This window comes from Triplophysa rosa, linkage group LG15 (genome assembly GCF_024868665.1).
Source record: "Triplophysa rosa linkage group LG15, Trosa_1v2, whole genome shotgun sequence".
NCBI lineage: Eukaryota > Metazoa > Chordata > Actinopteri > Cypriniformes > Nemacheilidae > Triplophysa > Triplophysa rosa.
Genome location: NC_079904.1, coordinates 16,650,996 through 16,666,855, shown reverse-complemented (window position 1 = coordinate 16,666,855; position 15,860 = coordinate 16,650,996). Strand labels below are relative to the sequence as shown.

The following is a 15,860-nucleotide window of genomic DNA, read 5'->3' as shown; positions in this document are numbered from 1 at the left end:
CCAAGGGGAAAACACAGCATGCTGAGGGTTGTTCAGTGTCTGTGGTTGACACATTTTGTACAAATCACTGTCCTGTCCCACAGGTGTTAAGCTCCAAACTGATGCCCACATCTGATGATGAAATGGCAAAAACCAGTGTGAAATCTTTCTGTGAGAACTTTCTCAAAGCTGGAGGTCTCAGGTAGCGGTCTGCTTTTTCCCACAACTCCCTTCAGTACCTCTTCCTGGTGGTGTATGATTCATTTATTTTACTCTTTCTCACACACAGTCTGGTGGTGAACGTCATGCAGAGAGACTCAGTCCCATCTGAGGTGGACTATGAGACCAGACAGGGAGTCTATTCCATCTGCCTGCAGTTGGCCAGGTCTTGTTAAATATCTTATGATTTTCATTTGAAAGTTTTTCATTCTCTATGGATGCTGCTTTCTTTTAGGAAAAACGAAGTCTTTGTGTATACGAAGCTTCACAAAGAACGTTTAGTGTTAACAAGTCTTTTTGAGACTGGCTCTTTGTCGCCACCTTTAGGTTTCTGCTGGTAGGGCAGGCTATGCCCAGTATCCTTGATGAGGAGTTGAGCAAGGAGGGTCTGGATACTCTGTCCTCTCGGCCATTCCGCAACGCCGGGCGGCAGAGTGGGCGTCAACTCTCCGTCTGTGGAACTCCAGAAAAGTCCTCCTACCGACAAGTGTCTATGTCCGACAGATCCTCGATACGAGTCGAAGAAATCATACCGGCTGCCCGTGTCGCCATACAGGTACATTACAGTCCCAATACTTTCTTATTAAAAGAACGTTTTTAGAGCCTCAGTGACGTTAGTGATTGGTCATTTTAGACAATGGAGGTTGGAGACTTCACATCCACGGTAACGTGTTTCATGCGGCTCACCTGGGCAGCAGCCGCTGGCCGATTGGACCTAGTCGGCAGCAGCCAGCCAATAAGAGAGACCACCAACTCTCTTCTACCGCTGGGCGTACGTAGCAGGGTTAGCAGCACAGGTGAGGTCCTTATCGATACTGAAGTACTGCCTTTAACCTCCTGCATCCTTCACAATGTTGTCATGCATCTGTGTTGCAGGCAGTAACTGCAGTTCAGGGAGTGAAGGCGACATCACGTCCCTACAGGCGGGGATATGCGTCAAACAACTGTCTGTGTCCATCAAAGACACCATCATCGCACGAGAGGCGCTTTCTTTACTTGTCACGTGCCTTCAGCTTCGCTCCCAACAACTCTGTAAGAAACATAGAACATGCTGCTGCTTTATTACTATTTTCTACATTTTAAATTATGATGAAAAAATATAACTTTTTTTTTTAAATATAATTTCATATAAGAAAGTTATATGAATCTATAGAAATTACACAATAAGATACATAATAATATAATATAATAATATTCTTTTTTACATATTTGATAAATATGAAATAAGTAATGTAAAGTGTGTAAGCTTCAGACTGTAGGTTAATAGGTTTGTTTTATTTAAAGGTGTCCTGGGCTTGTTTATTGTTTTATACTGTTGTATGAGGTCTACTTATGACGTTCGTGGGGTTTTTACATTCGAAAACATCAAAATCAATAAGTAATAGGCTATTTTCTACCCGGGTTTTGAGGCCTTCTTGACAAACGCTCGGATTTAATGGGCGTGCCGCATTGAAGACTTGGAAGTAAACGCCCACTGCTATGATTGGATAGCAGTTTGCGTAGTAAACTTAGTTGGAGCCTTCTGTGAATTTGGTTAGACACGTAACGTTAGGTTACACATATCAGGACATATCAAGCGATCTCTAACAAAGCAATAGTGACTCATAGTACAAACATGTTTTACTCGCATAAGATTGCTGCGCCATTCCTGTCGGATCCAATATTGACGGCACAGCACTGCTTTTTAATTTTAGTCTCTCCGCAAATCCAGCGCCTTCCACCGTGAAATGAAGCGAACAAATTCTTCACCCACGTGAGCAAGAACGTGCTTAAAAATAAACTTCAATCACGCATTCCTATCAGGATCCTGAAGGAAGCGACTTTGTTCTTCCACAACCAGGCGCTGCACAATGTTGCATGTTTGTTGCTTGGTCGCTCTAAATAAAAATAACTGTGAAAGAAGTCCTCACTTTTGCACGTATGACACGGGGCTAGCCGCTCTCGAGAGCCCTTCGCTAAAGTGACAGGATTGCCAGATCTTCACAGAAAAAATAAGCACAACCTTAAAATGCAAATTGTTTATATATTTTATAAGACCTAAAATTCTTAAAGTCTGCAACAGACCATTTATTAAGACCTAAGTGCCGAGGCTTTTTGATCTAAGACCAAACAACAAGCATAAAAGCACTTATTAATAACAAACATGGCAACACAGCAAAAGAGCGCTGTGTGATGGAGTCTTCTGAGCATAAACACAACACAGCGCATATCAGCAGTTTAGTTTAAACTGACGGATCTTTAGCTGAAAAATATGTTGCTATGGTTACCAGTTTGTCACAAATGCTGAGTGTGTGCTATGTGTGGCTGTGGCTAAAGTCATTCGCGAACCAGTGGGCGGGGCTAGAGAAGTAGTCGTTGATATTTTTCTGTGGAGGGAGGCGGTGTTCAACCTATCTATAGGTGCATTCCAGGACCTGGCGTTCGTTGAGCCTGGTGTCAATAACAGTTGTAATTTCAGTAACAAGGGCGTTTTCAGTTCTGACACTTACAGGATGTTCGCTTGAATACGGTTCCCTCTTATACAACAAAAGCTCGGGTTAAAATTGAGGTCTTAATTCATGGCCCCTTTAAAGTATAAATGTGGTCAAATGTGTCCAAATTTGAGCTGATCTGATGTCAGATTGTCTATATTTTCACTGAAAGACTGAGCCACACATTGCATTATGCATGATAAACTCAAATTAATTTTGTGCATTTCTTTTAAGGTTCGTTTTACTCTTTGCCATCTGTGAACGATTTCATTATTGATATTCTGCTGGGGTCGCCCAGTGGTGAGGTCAGTAGCTCTCTTGTACTCTTACAATGTTACAAACTGTGATATCAAACTGCCTTTGAACTCTGTATGGCATCAAAGACCAGATACCACTTTTCTTGTTTTGTCTTATACGCACACACAGATCCGTCATGTGGCGTGCGATCAGCTATACACCCTGAGTCAGTCGGACACTTCGGCGTACCCTGATCTCCAGAAGCCCAACCTCTTCCTGCTGAAGGTGGTTCTGACAGCCCAACTTCCTCTCTGGTCCCCCACCAGCATCATGAGGGGCATTAACCAAAGGTCAGGCGCAGCAAATGCAAATGCTAAGGACCACAAATAGCTCAAATTATAAATGAAATATCGGAATATCTATTGAGATACAATGATTATCATGTTTTCAGGTTGCTTTCGCAGTGCACAGAGTATTTTGACCTGAGGTGCCAACTCCTGGATGACCTGACTAGTGAGTGTCCACATTACTTCACGAAAAGCCCCTTAAAGTGATTTATAAAAAAGAATTTAGATTTTATGGTGTCTTTAATGCATCGATGTAACTTTTTGGCAGCATTTGTTTTGCTTAATTTTAATCTCAGTTTGTATTGGCTCGGTTGTATTGCATGTTTTGTTTCCTCAGCGTCAGAGATGGAGCAGCTTCAGATCAGCCCGGCGGTCATGCTGGAGGACGAGATCAGCTGGCTGGATAATTTCGAGCCCACTTGGACCAGTGAGTTGGAGACCAGTGAGGCAGATAACATCCTGCTGGCCGGACACCTACACCTCATCAAAACGCTGCTTTCACTGTGCGGCAATGAGAAAGAGCAGTTCGGTCAGATTCACATTATTTATTTACTCTTATAAAGATGTGCACATGGAGGTGTGGAGTAAAACTGTTTTTAATATCTGTTATGTGCTGCAGGTCCGTCTCTGATCCAGCAGCTGCTAGACGACTTCCTGTTTAGAGCATCTCGAATCATCCTGAACAGTGACAGCTCATCTAGCACTACAGCATCTATACATGACTTTCACCCAAAGTGAGATTAAACAAAAACTCATTTGCACACAGTCTGCATACCTCTCTCTCTCTCTCTCTCTCTCTCTCCCCCTAGCAGTCAGCTGTCTGTTTTTTCTTTATTAAAGAGCAACTCTAAATATACAAGAGAAAATAAGACAGGTCTCTTAAAATGAACAACTAATTTGTTTCCTTTTTAGAAAAATTAACATTTATTGCTGAAATTGCATAGATTAATATCTGTGAAAACTAAACCCATTTAGTACATTCCATTGCCATATTACATTCAAAATGCAATCTAGGCCTAATACAAATGTATAAATAAGAAACATTAATAAAAATAGAAAGAATAATTACAAAGGTAAACAACTAACTTCAGCTTATGCATGATGTATTTAGTTCATCTAAATTAGTTTTAGTTTCTTTTTTTACTATTAAATAGTAATATATTTGTCCACATAAAAATACCGAGTTAACCGGACTTTTATTTTGGCAGGTCGCCGGAAGACGCTTATTTTTTAGTGTGTTAGTTTCATTCAGTAAAATGTTCTGAAATAAACTCTCAGAGCAACTCTGGAGATGAAGTTCATGTCTTCATAAAGCGCAGACGCAGACAAATTCATGAGCATCACGATGCGTGTAGCACGTTAAACTGTGCAGTTCATTCACTCAGACACGCAGAACAGACAGATGGCATGTGTAAATAACAGGATTCGGCATACACTAGTCTGAATCTAGTTTTATGGACTCAATGCAGCCGGAAAACAAGTTTCACTCGCAAAATAGACTAAAACTAAGTAAAATAGCAGTTCACCATTTCAATAAGCTATCACTTGTTTATCAGCATGAGAAATACGTGTGAACAGACTAAAACAAAGATTGCCTCGATGATTTTTTGTATTCAAATTACTCGAGGAATCGTTTCAGCCCTAGACCACGTTTACATGGACAACAATAATCCGATATGAACACGATTAAGACAATACTCTGATTAAGAATGGACCATGTAAACAGAGCTTTTTGATTGGCTTAATCCGTCTAAACTCATAATCGTAGTAAACACGAATCGAATTAAGACGGGTGGAGTACTCCTATTTTAGTCGCATTATCGAAGTGTGGTATAGACATGTACACAGCTTAATCGCACTATTACCGGCGCGTAGGAACTTTCCTAGCACTTTGCGACAGGTAACACACATGCACGGCAGTGGACAGCCGTTTCGTTTTACGGCAAACAACATGGCTTCAAGCAAGAAAGCACATTTTTGGTCCGAACGGGAAACAAGAAAGATGCCAACAATTCTAGAAAATAAATGAAACACCAAAAACTGTATGTGGTACCATGGCGAAGACAAACTGTTTGTTGATACTTGAAATTATGGAGGGAACGTCGAACGGCGTCGCTTAGGGACGTAATGACGTATGCCATTAATCGAACTATGTAGTGTTACATGTAAAACGGGAACATGAAAGGTATATTCTTAAAGCAACTCATGTAAACACCTTAATCGTAATATTAGTTTACTCAGAATAAAGCAAATAATTTGATTACTGACGTCCATGTATACGTAGTCACTGTCTGTCTGTCTCTTTATCCATCTCTCTTTCTGTCTCTCTGTCCGCCTCGCATCTTGCTATATGTCCTCTTTACGTCTCTCAATCCAGATCTTTCTGTTTGTCTGTCTCTATTCATTTCTCTATCATCTCTCTATCTGTCCCCCATCTGTCTCTCTTCTGTCTGTTTTTCATTCCATCTCTCGGTCTGTCTCTTGCCTGTCTCTCAATTCATATCGTTTCCTGTCTGTTTTTTTATTTGACTCTTTGGCCATTCCTCTGTGTCTTTTAACATTATCGGACATTGTGTTTGGGCAAATATTCGTACATTTATTTGGGAGAAAATAATTTAATTACAGTTTAGCTAAACACAAACAAGTCTGTACAAAGCACATGGTTTTCAAAATTGAATGAAAATAAAGTAATAAAAAGAAAGAAGAGCAGTAGTAAAGTTAAACGTGCGTGTGTGTGTGCGTGTGCGTGTGCGCGTGTGCGTGTGCGTGCGCGTGCGCGTGCGTGCGTGTGTGTGTGTCAGGTGCAGTACAGTCAGCAGTCGTCTGGCGGCGTATGAGGTGCTGGTCATGTTGTCCGACAGCTCTCTCACTAACATGCAGCTCATCACTAAAGAACTGCTGTCCATGCACCATCAGTCTGACCCCTCCCTCACCAAAGAGTTTGACGTATGTATCCTCATAAACCCGTAAGTGTATCATTCTGCATTATTGTGTAATGTGTTTGTAATTGTGCGTGTGTTGTCAGTATCTTCCTCCTGTAGACAGTCGGTCTGTGTCTGGTTTTGTGGGGCTGAAGAACGGAGGTGCCACCTGCTACATGAACGCAGTCTTCCAGCAGCTCTACATGCAGCCTGGACTGCCTGAGGTACACACTGCACTTCACTGTTAGTGTACGACACTAGCTCTCCACTAGGTGACACTATAAGCTTAAAAAAGTGAAGTAGGATAGAATGGATAGAAAAAGTGTTGTATGGTGTGTGGTGGAAATGAAATGAAGAGTTTTGACAAACAAGCGGTTTTGTACGTGTTTTAGGCTGTTTTGTCGATTGAAGATGACACAGAAAATCCAGAGGAGAGCGTGTTCTGCCAGGTTCAATCTCTGTTTGGCCACTTGATGGAGAGCAAACTGCAGTACTACGTACCTGAGAACTTCTGGAAGGTGAGATCCATCATTTTGTTTTGCTAGGACTTTTTAAATTCCTCTCAAAGCGAAGCGTTAGTTTATACTTCTAATATGAATAATACTTCAAAAAGAGCGAAGACATCATACGTCCGCTTTTGCCCATCTACTGGCCTCATCACATTTATCTCATCGCATGGTTGTTGTTTCTTGACACAGATCTTTAAGATGTGGAATAAAGAACTATTCGTGCGTGAACAGCAGGACGCCTATGAGTTCTTCACCAGTCTTGTTGACCAGCTTGATGAACATCTGAAGGTACACTCTTACATGCTCAACACCAAGCGTGTTTGAACCCACGGAAGTTTCTAATCTCTATTGTGGATCCCTTCAGAAAATCGGCCGAGAGCAGATCTTCAAAAACACATTCCAGGGCATTTTCTCCGATCAGAAGATATGCAAAGACTGCCCACACAGGTGAGCATAAAGCTCTTGGAGGAACCTTTAATTGTTTACGGTTCTTCTGTGACATTTGCGTTTGGTTTGCAGGTATGAGCGTGAGGAGACTTTCATGGCTTTGAATCTGGGTGTGACGTCCTGTCAGAGTTTGGAGATCTCTCTGGATCAGTTTGTCAGAGGAGAGGTTCTGGACGGAAGCAATGCCTATTACTGCGAGAAGTGTAAAGAGAAGGTACAGTTGTCTTCCACGATGAACGATATATATGGAAATGCAGTTATATGTTCATGTGCTGACACTTTTCGTGTCGTAGCGAATCACTGTGAAGCGGACCTGTATAAAGTCTCTGCCCAGTGTGCTGGTCATCCACCTCATGCGCTTTGGTTTTGACTGGGAAAGCGGCCGGTCCATCAAATACGATGAGCAGATCAGAGTAAGCATTTACCCATCAGCATTAGCCTTGTCTATTTGAAATGGCCTGCAATGCCATAAAATGTTCTTTTTGTGTGCTGCTCACAACTGTTGGTTATGGCAACATGCAGGTTATAGTTTAGATCTGCAATTAACAACCGGTTGTGTTTACTCTGTGTGGTTAAAGTTTCCCTGGGTGCTGAACATGGAGCCGTATACAGTGTCAGGAATGGCTCGTCAGGACTCGAGCGTGGATCACGGAGAGAATGGCAGAGGGGGTGAGGCCGCTTCCGGCGGATCACCTCGGAAGAAGGTCACCATCTCTGAGAACTATGAGCTGGTGGGAGTGGTTGTGCACAGCGGACAAGCCCACGCGGGACACTATTATTCATTTATTAAAGACCGCCGGTAAGAGACCGTGTGTGGGATTTCTACATCTATTAGATATTTGAGATTAGATATTTTTCTTTACCGGGCTGACGTGGGTGGCTGCTAGGCCATTGCTGTGTTTTCTTTTCTGGGGTGTTTTGGGTGGTTGCTAGGGTGTTTCTAGGTTATTTTCTTTGCTGGGGTGTTGAGTAGTCTTGCGTAGCCAGACCTTCAGTTTAAACTGAAGGTCTGGAACTTATCGCCGCTTTCTTTGGCCAAGGCCCGCCCAAGAGGCCATATGACTGACAGGTAAAGCAACCAATCACGTTTTGTGCCGCGTCATGTTTAGGGGTGTGGAAATGTCCCTGCAGTAACAGACCAGTGTACATTCAGAAACGTGTCAAAAGTTAACTGCAAAAAAATGATTATAAGTTGATGCTGTGAACCTCGCATACTTTTAAGAATTAAGCGTTTAGTCGATCGTGATGATTTCTTATAGCAACCGTTGTAAACACGACAGGTTAGTTCTTAGATCAGGTAGCTTCGTGTTTTTTCCAGGCGGACCGCCAGAGCACGTCTCCCGGAAATCCTGTGAAATTCAACCAATCAGATGACGACTTTGAAAGTGCTGAAGTGTTTTCAGAAAAGTGTGCCTTATGTATGAGACGTTCAGCCAACGGCCCGTGGGCGTGACATCTGAGGCTGAGACTAGGGTGTAGCTTCTTTCCAGGGGTTTTTTGGGTTGTTGCTAGGGTGTTGCTGTGATTCCTTTTCTTTGCGTAATTGTTGAGTAATTGCTGGGGGATTGCCATGTTTTTTTCTGTGGTGTTGCAAGGATGTTATGTTTTTAGTTTGCTGGGATGTTGGATAGTTACTAGGGTGTTTTACGCTTTTTTTCTTTTTTAGGAATTTTAATAGTTGCTAGTATGTTGCTATGTTTTTAGTTTTCCTTGTTTTTTGGTGTAGTAGCTAGGTGTACCTTTGTTTTCTTTTCTAGAGTGTTGGACGAGTCCAACACGTCCACTAGTCATTTGATATGGCACTGGTTTGTTTCTAAATGCACATCTATGATAATTTTCCAAACCTGTCTTATTATACTTTATAAAATAACAACACACCTCCCCTCAACAAACAGCATAAATTGAGGTGTCATTCATGTCTTTAGTATAGGATGAGGACAAGCTGTGTATTGAATGTTAACTTGGGATTAGTGGTTTAAACTAACCTCTTGCCTATCACCACTTTTTTGCCGCACACATTGTAATGTTTGTATAATGTGCATAAAAATCCCAGCTGCCTTGTGTTTAAACAATACAGTTATGGTTTCACACAATCTGTTTTCTTGATAAAGAGTTTATATACAGAAACCATGATATCTAAAACATGGGCTTTATATAAGTGGGAAGTCTATTTGCCCCTTTGTGTGTGATTGCATGTGTATTTATATGGGTCTAGGGGGGGCTTTGCTTCTGTTCTTGGCCAGTGTGTTTTTCATGAAAACTTTAAACTGTCCCAGATGCTTGGCAGCACAATGCCTTTTAAAACCAGCTATTCTTGCAGGGATTGGGGGAATTTTGGGTGACCACAATAAACTGAGCAATAACATCCTCTTCTTTTGTGGGTAGCGCAAGAGGACGGTGGTACAAGTTTAATGACAACGTTGTGGAAGAGTTCGACATGAACGATGAGACCCTGGAGTACGAGTGTTTTGGGGGAGAGTACAGACCAAAAGTTTATGATCAGTGTGAGTCAATCTCTCTATTCCCCCTTAAATTAACACAGGTTTCAATACATATACACACAAAGTTTACCCGACCAGTGCCACATTTGCTATTAATCCAACTGTAGCTCCTGTTGAATGATTATATTTCAATGCTCCAATGTCTTTGCCTATTTCAGCTAACCCCTACCCAGACGTCCGGCGGCGCTACTGGAACGCTTACATGCTGTTCTACCAGCGGATCAGTGACCAGAACTCTCCGGTGCTCCCCAAGAAGAGCCGTGTGAGCATCATGAGGCAAGAAGCAGAAGATCTGTCGCTGTGAGTTACTCACCATCTCCCACTACGTGGATGTTTCACGTACACATTCATAAATGTTCTAAATGCTTCCCCTCAGGTCAGCACCTTCCTCTCCAGAGATCTCACCCCAGTCCTCTCCACGGCCACCCAGAGCCAACAACGACCGGCTCACCCTGCTCACACGCTTGGTCAAGAAAGGAGAAAAGAAGGGACTGTTTGTGGAGAAGATGCCTGCTAGGATTTATCAGGTAGAGTTTAATAGCTTGTAAATGGAAAGTTGAATTGACTAAAAGAAATGTTTTGGGTTCAGTAGATTTAGTATTTTTGTTCTGTGCTAATGCTGTCAATATAGCATAATATAATATAGCATAATGTCAAGTCATCCCTTAGCTTAAAAAATCGAATCTACTCTTTTATTTACCTGACGTGTTCATCATTTAGAACAGGGGTTTTCAAACTGGGGTCCGAGGACCCCAGGGTGGCCCTACAGAAGGTTGCAAGGGGTCCCCCAGAAATTTTCTAGGAAAAAAGATTAAGCAAAAACGCTAAAAGTCCAGTGTTTATCTGCTTTTTTTTGCTATGGATAGTTTCCAGAATTGTTTATATTTGAATCTTTCTAGTGAGTTTTTCTCACTATAGTTTCTTTTTTCGGACTCAAAGTAAAATTGTTGCCAACTATTTAGGTTTAGAAACAAGTTGTTGTCTTTATATTATCCTATTAACTATTTATCTAACACATTTTAAATGTTTCTTTAAACAGAAAAAAATATAAATTGATATATACAGTATTTTAGAAAAGGGGGTCCCTCACAAAAGGTTAATCATATTTGGGGGTCCTTGGCATCATAAAGTTTGAAAACCCCTGATTTAGAAAACAGGATTTGAAAATATCGCAGACAATGAAAGACTTCATAGTAACTGTGCTGTGAAATATCTCCTCAGCTGATGTGTCTCTTATTGTGAATGTGTTCTAGAAATCTTTAGATATGTTTGACATTCCAATTCTTGGCTTTGTAGATGGTGAGAGATGAAAATCTGAAGTTCATGAAGAACAGAGACGTGTACAACGGCGATTACTTTAGCTTCACGCTGTCTCTGGCCTCTGTCAATGCTGTAAGTATTTAGCTTCCATGTCTTTTCTTTTTCCGATAACTGCCCCTTCTGTAAGCAGTCTTCTTGTCTTTATAAACACGATGCGCTTTAATGTTTTCTTTTTCACAGACAAAGTTAAAGCATCCATCATATCAAGCAATGGCAAAAACCAGCCTGCAGCTCGCCGTTCAGTTTCTCTTCCACACGTACCTGCGCACCAAAAAGAAACTCAGGTGTGATGCTGCTGCTTTGTTTTTGTTCATTGTTTCTAATACATTTTTAATCATCTGTAAGCTAGTTTTCTTTATTCCGTTAATTGATTATTCATTTAATCTTAAAATATTTCATCTAAAGAAGTCGTAAGAGGAAAGAAATAGAGCGTTGCGATAGTTTGCAAAAAACTTTCGATTTTCAATATTGATATCATTCAGTATTAATCCACAGATCATATACATTTAGGCATTTAGCACATGCCTTGATCGAAATTGACTTCCAAAGCAGATACTCAGACCTTGTAATTCTTAAATAATTAAAATCTCTAAATAAATCAAATACTAAATACTTTTTCATTGACTTTAATAAAGATGTTTTTAATTTGTTAATAGTTTATGTTTAACAGAATTTATCATTGTCATCATTTTTTTATCTTATAATAATCTCTATTAATTATAGTGTAATACCTACATTCACTTGAAGCACAATTTATTTTTCTTATTTTTAATAGTGTAAAACTATATTGTCAACCATTTGATCAATTATTGCCGACCATGAAAAGAACTATCCTCATATTGGTTCTCTTATCTGTACAAATGATACCAAAACTGTGATATGTTTCCTCTCTCTCAGGGTGGACACAGAGGAGTGGATCGCTACTGTGGAGGTCCTGTTGTCCAAGAGCAGTGAAGCGTGCCAGTGGATGGTACAGTACCTGGTGTCCCCTGAAGGCCGTGAGATCATCAAGTGAGTGAGAAAGATGTCAAGATCCACATTGAACTTGCCTGAATCAGTAAACATGGACTTTCCTCGGTTGTATTCCACAAACAAGCTATCCAATACAGTTCCTAACAAAAGCACCAAGTCCTTATGAGTCCCTATAAGTGAGTTGCATGCAAAGCCATAAATCGGCCCAACGTGATTCAGATGTTAACTCACTTTTGTTTTAGCTAGTGCTCAGCCCTCAAACACCAACAGTTGTGCGTGTCCTTGTGTGGTCATAATCATCATATTACCACCAGCACTTATCTGAAAATCTATAGCACATGTATGAGATACGGGCACAACTGCTTTGTGTCAACATGAAAGGTGGGCCGCTGGGAAGGTTAATGCGTGTTGATGCTACGGATGCCTGGCCTGTTTATTGTAAGAGTTTAAGGTGGTGATTAGGGGAACGGTGAGGTAATGTGGGGTGGTAGGGAGGTCTACTGCCCTGCTTCACGATTGGACGGTTCGTATCGGACGGTAGGGCTGGTTATCACACCACGCCTCAACCAAAGCCAGGAAATGTTCCAGATTGTTTTTATTATCGAGGCCTGACAAACTTCCAGTAAACAATGCAGTTGTTTCCCTTATCGATGGAGACTTGGAGTCGTATGTTGACTAAGACTTTTCCACTGATGGGATTAATACATCTGGCTCTGCAAAACGAGTTTCCACAAACCTCCCAAGTAGCTCAGGTGTGCCAATATCCAACAAATGCATCCACGGAAAAAATGTAAGAGACCAGTTCAAAATGTATAGCTATGCTTTAAAGTAAAATGATAACTTTTGTTTTATTCTTTCAACTTACTAACAATATTCTACCAAATTTCTAATAAAAATATTGTTTCTATTTGCATTTTTTTGCAGACAATGAAAACAGGTCATATTAACAAAGATGCTCAGTATTTTTTCAGATCTCGGATACTGCAAAGAAAACAAGTTCATGTTCACTTTTAACCAATTCAACAATAATATTTATACATGTGTTCAGGAAAAGTTCAAAAAGATACATTTTCATGTGATGACCTCAATTTTGATCAGTTTTCGTGTGTTTTGTCATGCTTTTATGTTTCACATTACTATTGAATGACTTCATGCCACGCGTGAGGTTAGATTTTGTTGAAATTCAACAAATGTGTCTTAATTTTCCGTGGCTGTACTACCAGGATTTTCAACTGTTTGTTTTATTTTGGAGGTAATTGTGGAAATAAGAATATAAGTAGTATGTTGAATTGTGTAATGGTGTAAGCTGAAATGGGAATGTATGTAGTTTATTTAGTGGGGATGTATGTTTAGTTTAAGATGGAATATCTCTGGAACATAAATGTTATAGTTTTATGGCTACTATTGAAAGTTTTAAAGAAACGAGTGATGATGACAACTAGTGCTGTCAATCGATTAAAAAATTTAATCGGATTAATCACACATTTTTTCTGTGATTAATCACGATTAATCGCGCATAACAATAATATTTTAAAATATACTTTTACATTTTAATAATTTCACATTTACTCTTCAAATTGATGTAGAAACAACATATTTCTTTAACAGCGTCATTTTATGAAAGCTAACATTTTGATATTAGTACTGTAACTGATGTCTCTATTAAATTGATTAATTTAACATTAATTATAGCCATTCAACAGTATAATTGAGAGCTCATGTAGGAAATACACAGAAATTGAAGGACACTTTACAGTCTTTAATGCTAAATTATAAATTAAATGCAGAAGAATTCTCATTAAAGCTACAAAATCACATTGATTTCTTCTTTTATTTTGTTCTTTGATTAACATTAGTGACAGGAGTCACAGCAGCACGTTTAAGAGCGTGGCCCCTTTAAGAGCTGTCTCAGTACGCAGATCTGACCGTCACCGCACTCCCATTTTCACAACTCTTTGCATTCATTTAAGATTTTATTTTACACTTTGAAGTCTGTGCTTAAGAAAATGCTAGACAAAACGGGCTTTCTGACATAATCTTGTGTGGTTTTATCCATTCAAGCACGAAAGAGAACTTAACACGGATGCGCTGTCTGACAGAGATTCACCGACGCAGCCTTCAGCCCATGACTGTTTACACCAGACTGGACCTCGCGTTGCGTTTTGCCGCGTCCCACAGTTTAGAAGCTGTCTATCTTCATTGAACGCGTCAAAGCAACTGTTTAAAATTGCGCTTAAGTGGTTTAAAAGCCTGTACACGAATAAGAGCGTGATTACATAATGTAACGTTAGACAAATATGTCAAAACAAACGGATGCTGCGTTAATTGCGATAAATATTTTCTCTCGCGTTAATTTGAAAAAATGAATCGCATGCGTTAGCGCGTTATCGTTTACAGCCCTAATGACAACATTTCAATTTTTCAATGAAGAAAATGTGTTTATTTAAGAAAACCTACATGGTTTAATTATGTATTTAATTGTATATTATAATTCTCTCTCTGCAGGATCTGTCTGTTGGAATGCAGTGTGCGGGAGGTTCGTGTCGTGGTGGCCACTGTCCTGGAGAAGACGCTTGAGAGCGCTCTGTATTTCCAGGATGCAGGACTGGACTGTCTGTTAGACATGCTGCTCTCTCTTTTGGATAAAGACGTAGCAGACAACTGCAAGAACTGCTCGCAGTACTTCAGCCTCTTCAGTAACTTTGCACAGAGGGTGAGAAGATCAAGCCTCTCATGTGCACTGGGTTGTTCACTTAATGTCTGAATATTGAATACAGGGATATTTGTCATAAATCGTGTGCTGTTAAATAAAGCATTTTTGATGCTTCTATCTACTTTCAGGGTACTGGGCCGTGTCAGCTGCTGCTGAAACATTCAGCCTATCGCCGGATGCTTGTATTCCTGCTGGGACCCAACCGACAAAGCAACCAGGTACTGCAGACACCTGCTGTTTACACGAGACAAACGTTTCTGTCTTCTGTATGTTCTCTGTTTTAAGCGTTTAGCACTCAGTACGGTCCGACACACTGTGTTTTTCAGCATCGTCGCTGGAGTTCAGCACAGGCTCGTGAGTTCCTGCATCTTCACAACACTTTGGCCCTGATTGTGCTCCACACGGACCTCGCGTCTCAGAGGACGGAGGGTAAGAACGTGCAGAGATGTTTGTGCTCACAGAGCAGAGTTCACCATGTTCCTATAGTGAGCAGCTGGTTTACAGACAGTCTGGGGTCTTGAGTTTAGTTTTTGTTTCGACTGTGAAAAAGAGGGTTTTGGGCCCTTCGACCCTTGAACCAGAAGGCACTAAATCTGTCCGTCTAACATTTGTGTTTGTTAATCGATTTCTAAGAATTTTATTTATAGTAACTTCTAAGCAGCTTGTGAGGCCGAAAATTGAAAATGTGAAATCAGAACTTCCGAAAAACAAAAGAAATCATAATGTGTTGATTTTGTTCTCAGCCCAAGGAGTGTTTAAGCAAAGTTCTTCGGGACTGGTGGCTTCATCTTCTCCTCTCCTGCCTCTAGATTCAGACATCAACACATTGCTCTTCAAATCTGAGGGTCAGACGTATCTCATGGAGGTATACTGTCTGTCTCTCTCTCTCTTTCTCTCTCTCTCTTTGACCGCTCAGTCTCGTCACCATTTTCAAATATGTTTCAGGTGATGTTTGCCATGCGTGAGCTGTCAGGCCCTCTGTCGTTCCTCATAGAGATGATAACATATTGCTCCTTCTGTAATGAGCCTTTCTCACTGGAGGTTTTGCAGTTACTCAAGGTTTGTACCCTGACAAAAACTGCAATTTAAAGGGACAGTTAACCCAAAAAATGAAAATTCTGTCATCATTTACTCACCCTCAGATTGGACCATACCTGTATAAATGTCCTTGTTCTGCAAAACACAAACGAAGATGTTTGGAAGAATGTCAGTAACCAAACAGAT

General features: G+C 40.6%; 1 protein-coding gene across 2 annotated transcripts in view; it reads left to right on the top strand.

The window, feature by feature from the left end:
• usp24 (ubiquitin specific peptidase 24) overlaps window positions 1–15,860 on the top strand; it is a 59,087-nt gene that overhangs the window by 37,737 nt on the left and 5,490 nt on the right. For both annotated transcript variants that reach the window (XM_057352320.1, XM_057352319.1), the window contains 29 exons: window positions 84–181; window positions 269–364; window positions 526–754; window positions 833–995; window positions 1,075–1,230; window positions 2,904–2,974; window positions 3,096–3,256; window positions 3,358–3,419; window positions 3,591–3,782; window positions 3,873–3,987; window positions 6,055–6,199; window positions 6,279–6,398; window positions 6,567–6,692; window positions 6,873–6,971; window positions 7,048–7,130; window positions 7,203–7,344; window positions 7,424–7,543; window positions 7,709–7,929; window positions 9,516–9,634; window positions 9,790–9,931; window positions 10,008–10,158; window positions 10,928–11,023; window positions 11,132–11,235; window positions 11,849–11,962; window positions 14,429–14,636; window positions 14,765–14,854; window positions 14,963–15,065; window positions 15,380–15,501; window positions 15,582–15,695. In XM_057352320.1, the coding sequence (XP_057208303.1) occupies window positions 84–181; window positions 269–364; window positions 526–754; window positions 833–995; window positions 1,075–1,230; window positions 2,904–2,974; window positions 3,096–3,256; window positions 3,358–3,419; window positions 3,591–3,782; window positions 3,873–3,987; window positions 6,055–6,199; window positions 6,279–6,398; window positions 6,567–6,692; window positions 6,873–6,971; window positions 7,048–7,130; window positions 7,203–7,344; window positions 7,424–7,543; window positions 7,709–7,929; window positions 9,516–9,634; window positions 9,790–9,931; window positions 10,008–10,158; window positions 10,928–11,023; window positions 11,132–11,235; window positions 11,849–11,962; window positions 14,429–14,636; window positions 14,765–14,854; window positions 14,963–15,065; window positions 15,380–15,501; window positions 15,582–15,695 (3,762 nt within the window). The remainder of the gene's footprint in view (window positions 1–83; window positions 182–268; window positions 365–525; window positions 755–832; window positions 996–1,074; window positions 1,231–2,903; window positions 2,975–3,095; window positions 3,257–3,357; window positions 3,420–3,590; window positions 3,783–3,872; window positions 3,988–6,054; window positions 6,200–6,278; window positions 6,399–6,566; window positions 6,693–6,872; window positions 6,972–7,047; window positions 7,131–7,202; window positions 7,345–7,423; window positions 7,544–7,708; window positions 7,930–9,515; window positions 9,635–9,789; window positions 9,932–10,007; window positions 10,159–10,927; window positions 11,024–11,131; window positions 11,236–11,848; window positions 11,963–14,428; window positions 14,637–14,764; window positions 14,855–14,962; window positions 15,066–15,379; window positions 15,502–15,581; window positions 15,696–15,860) is intronic.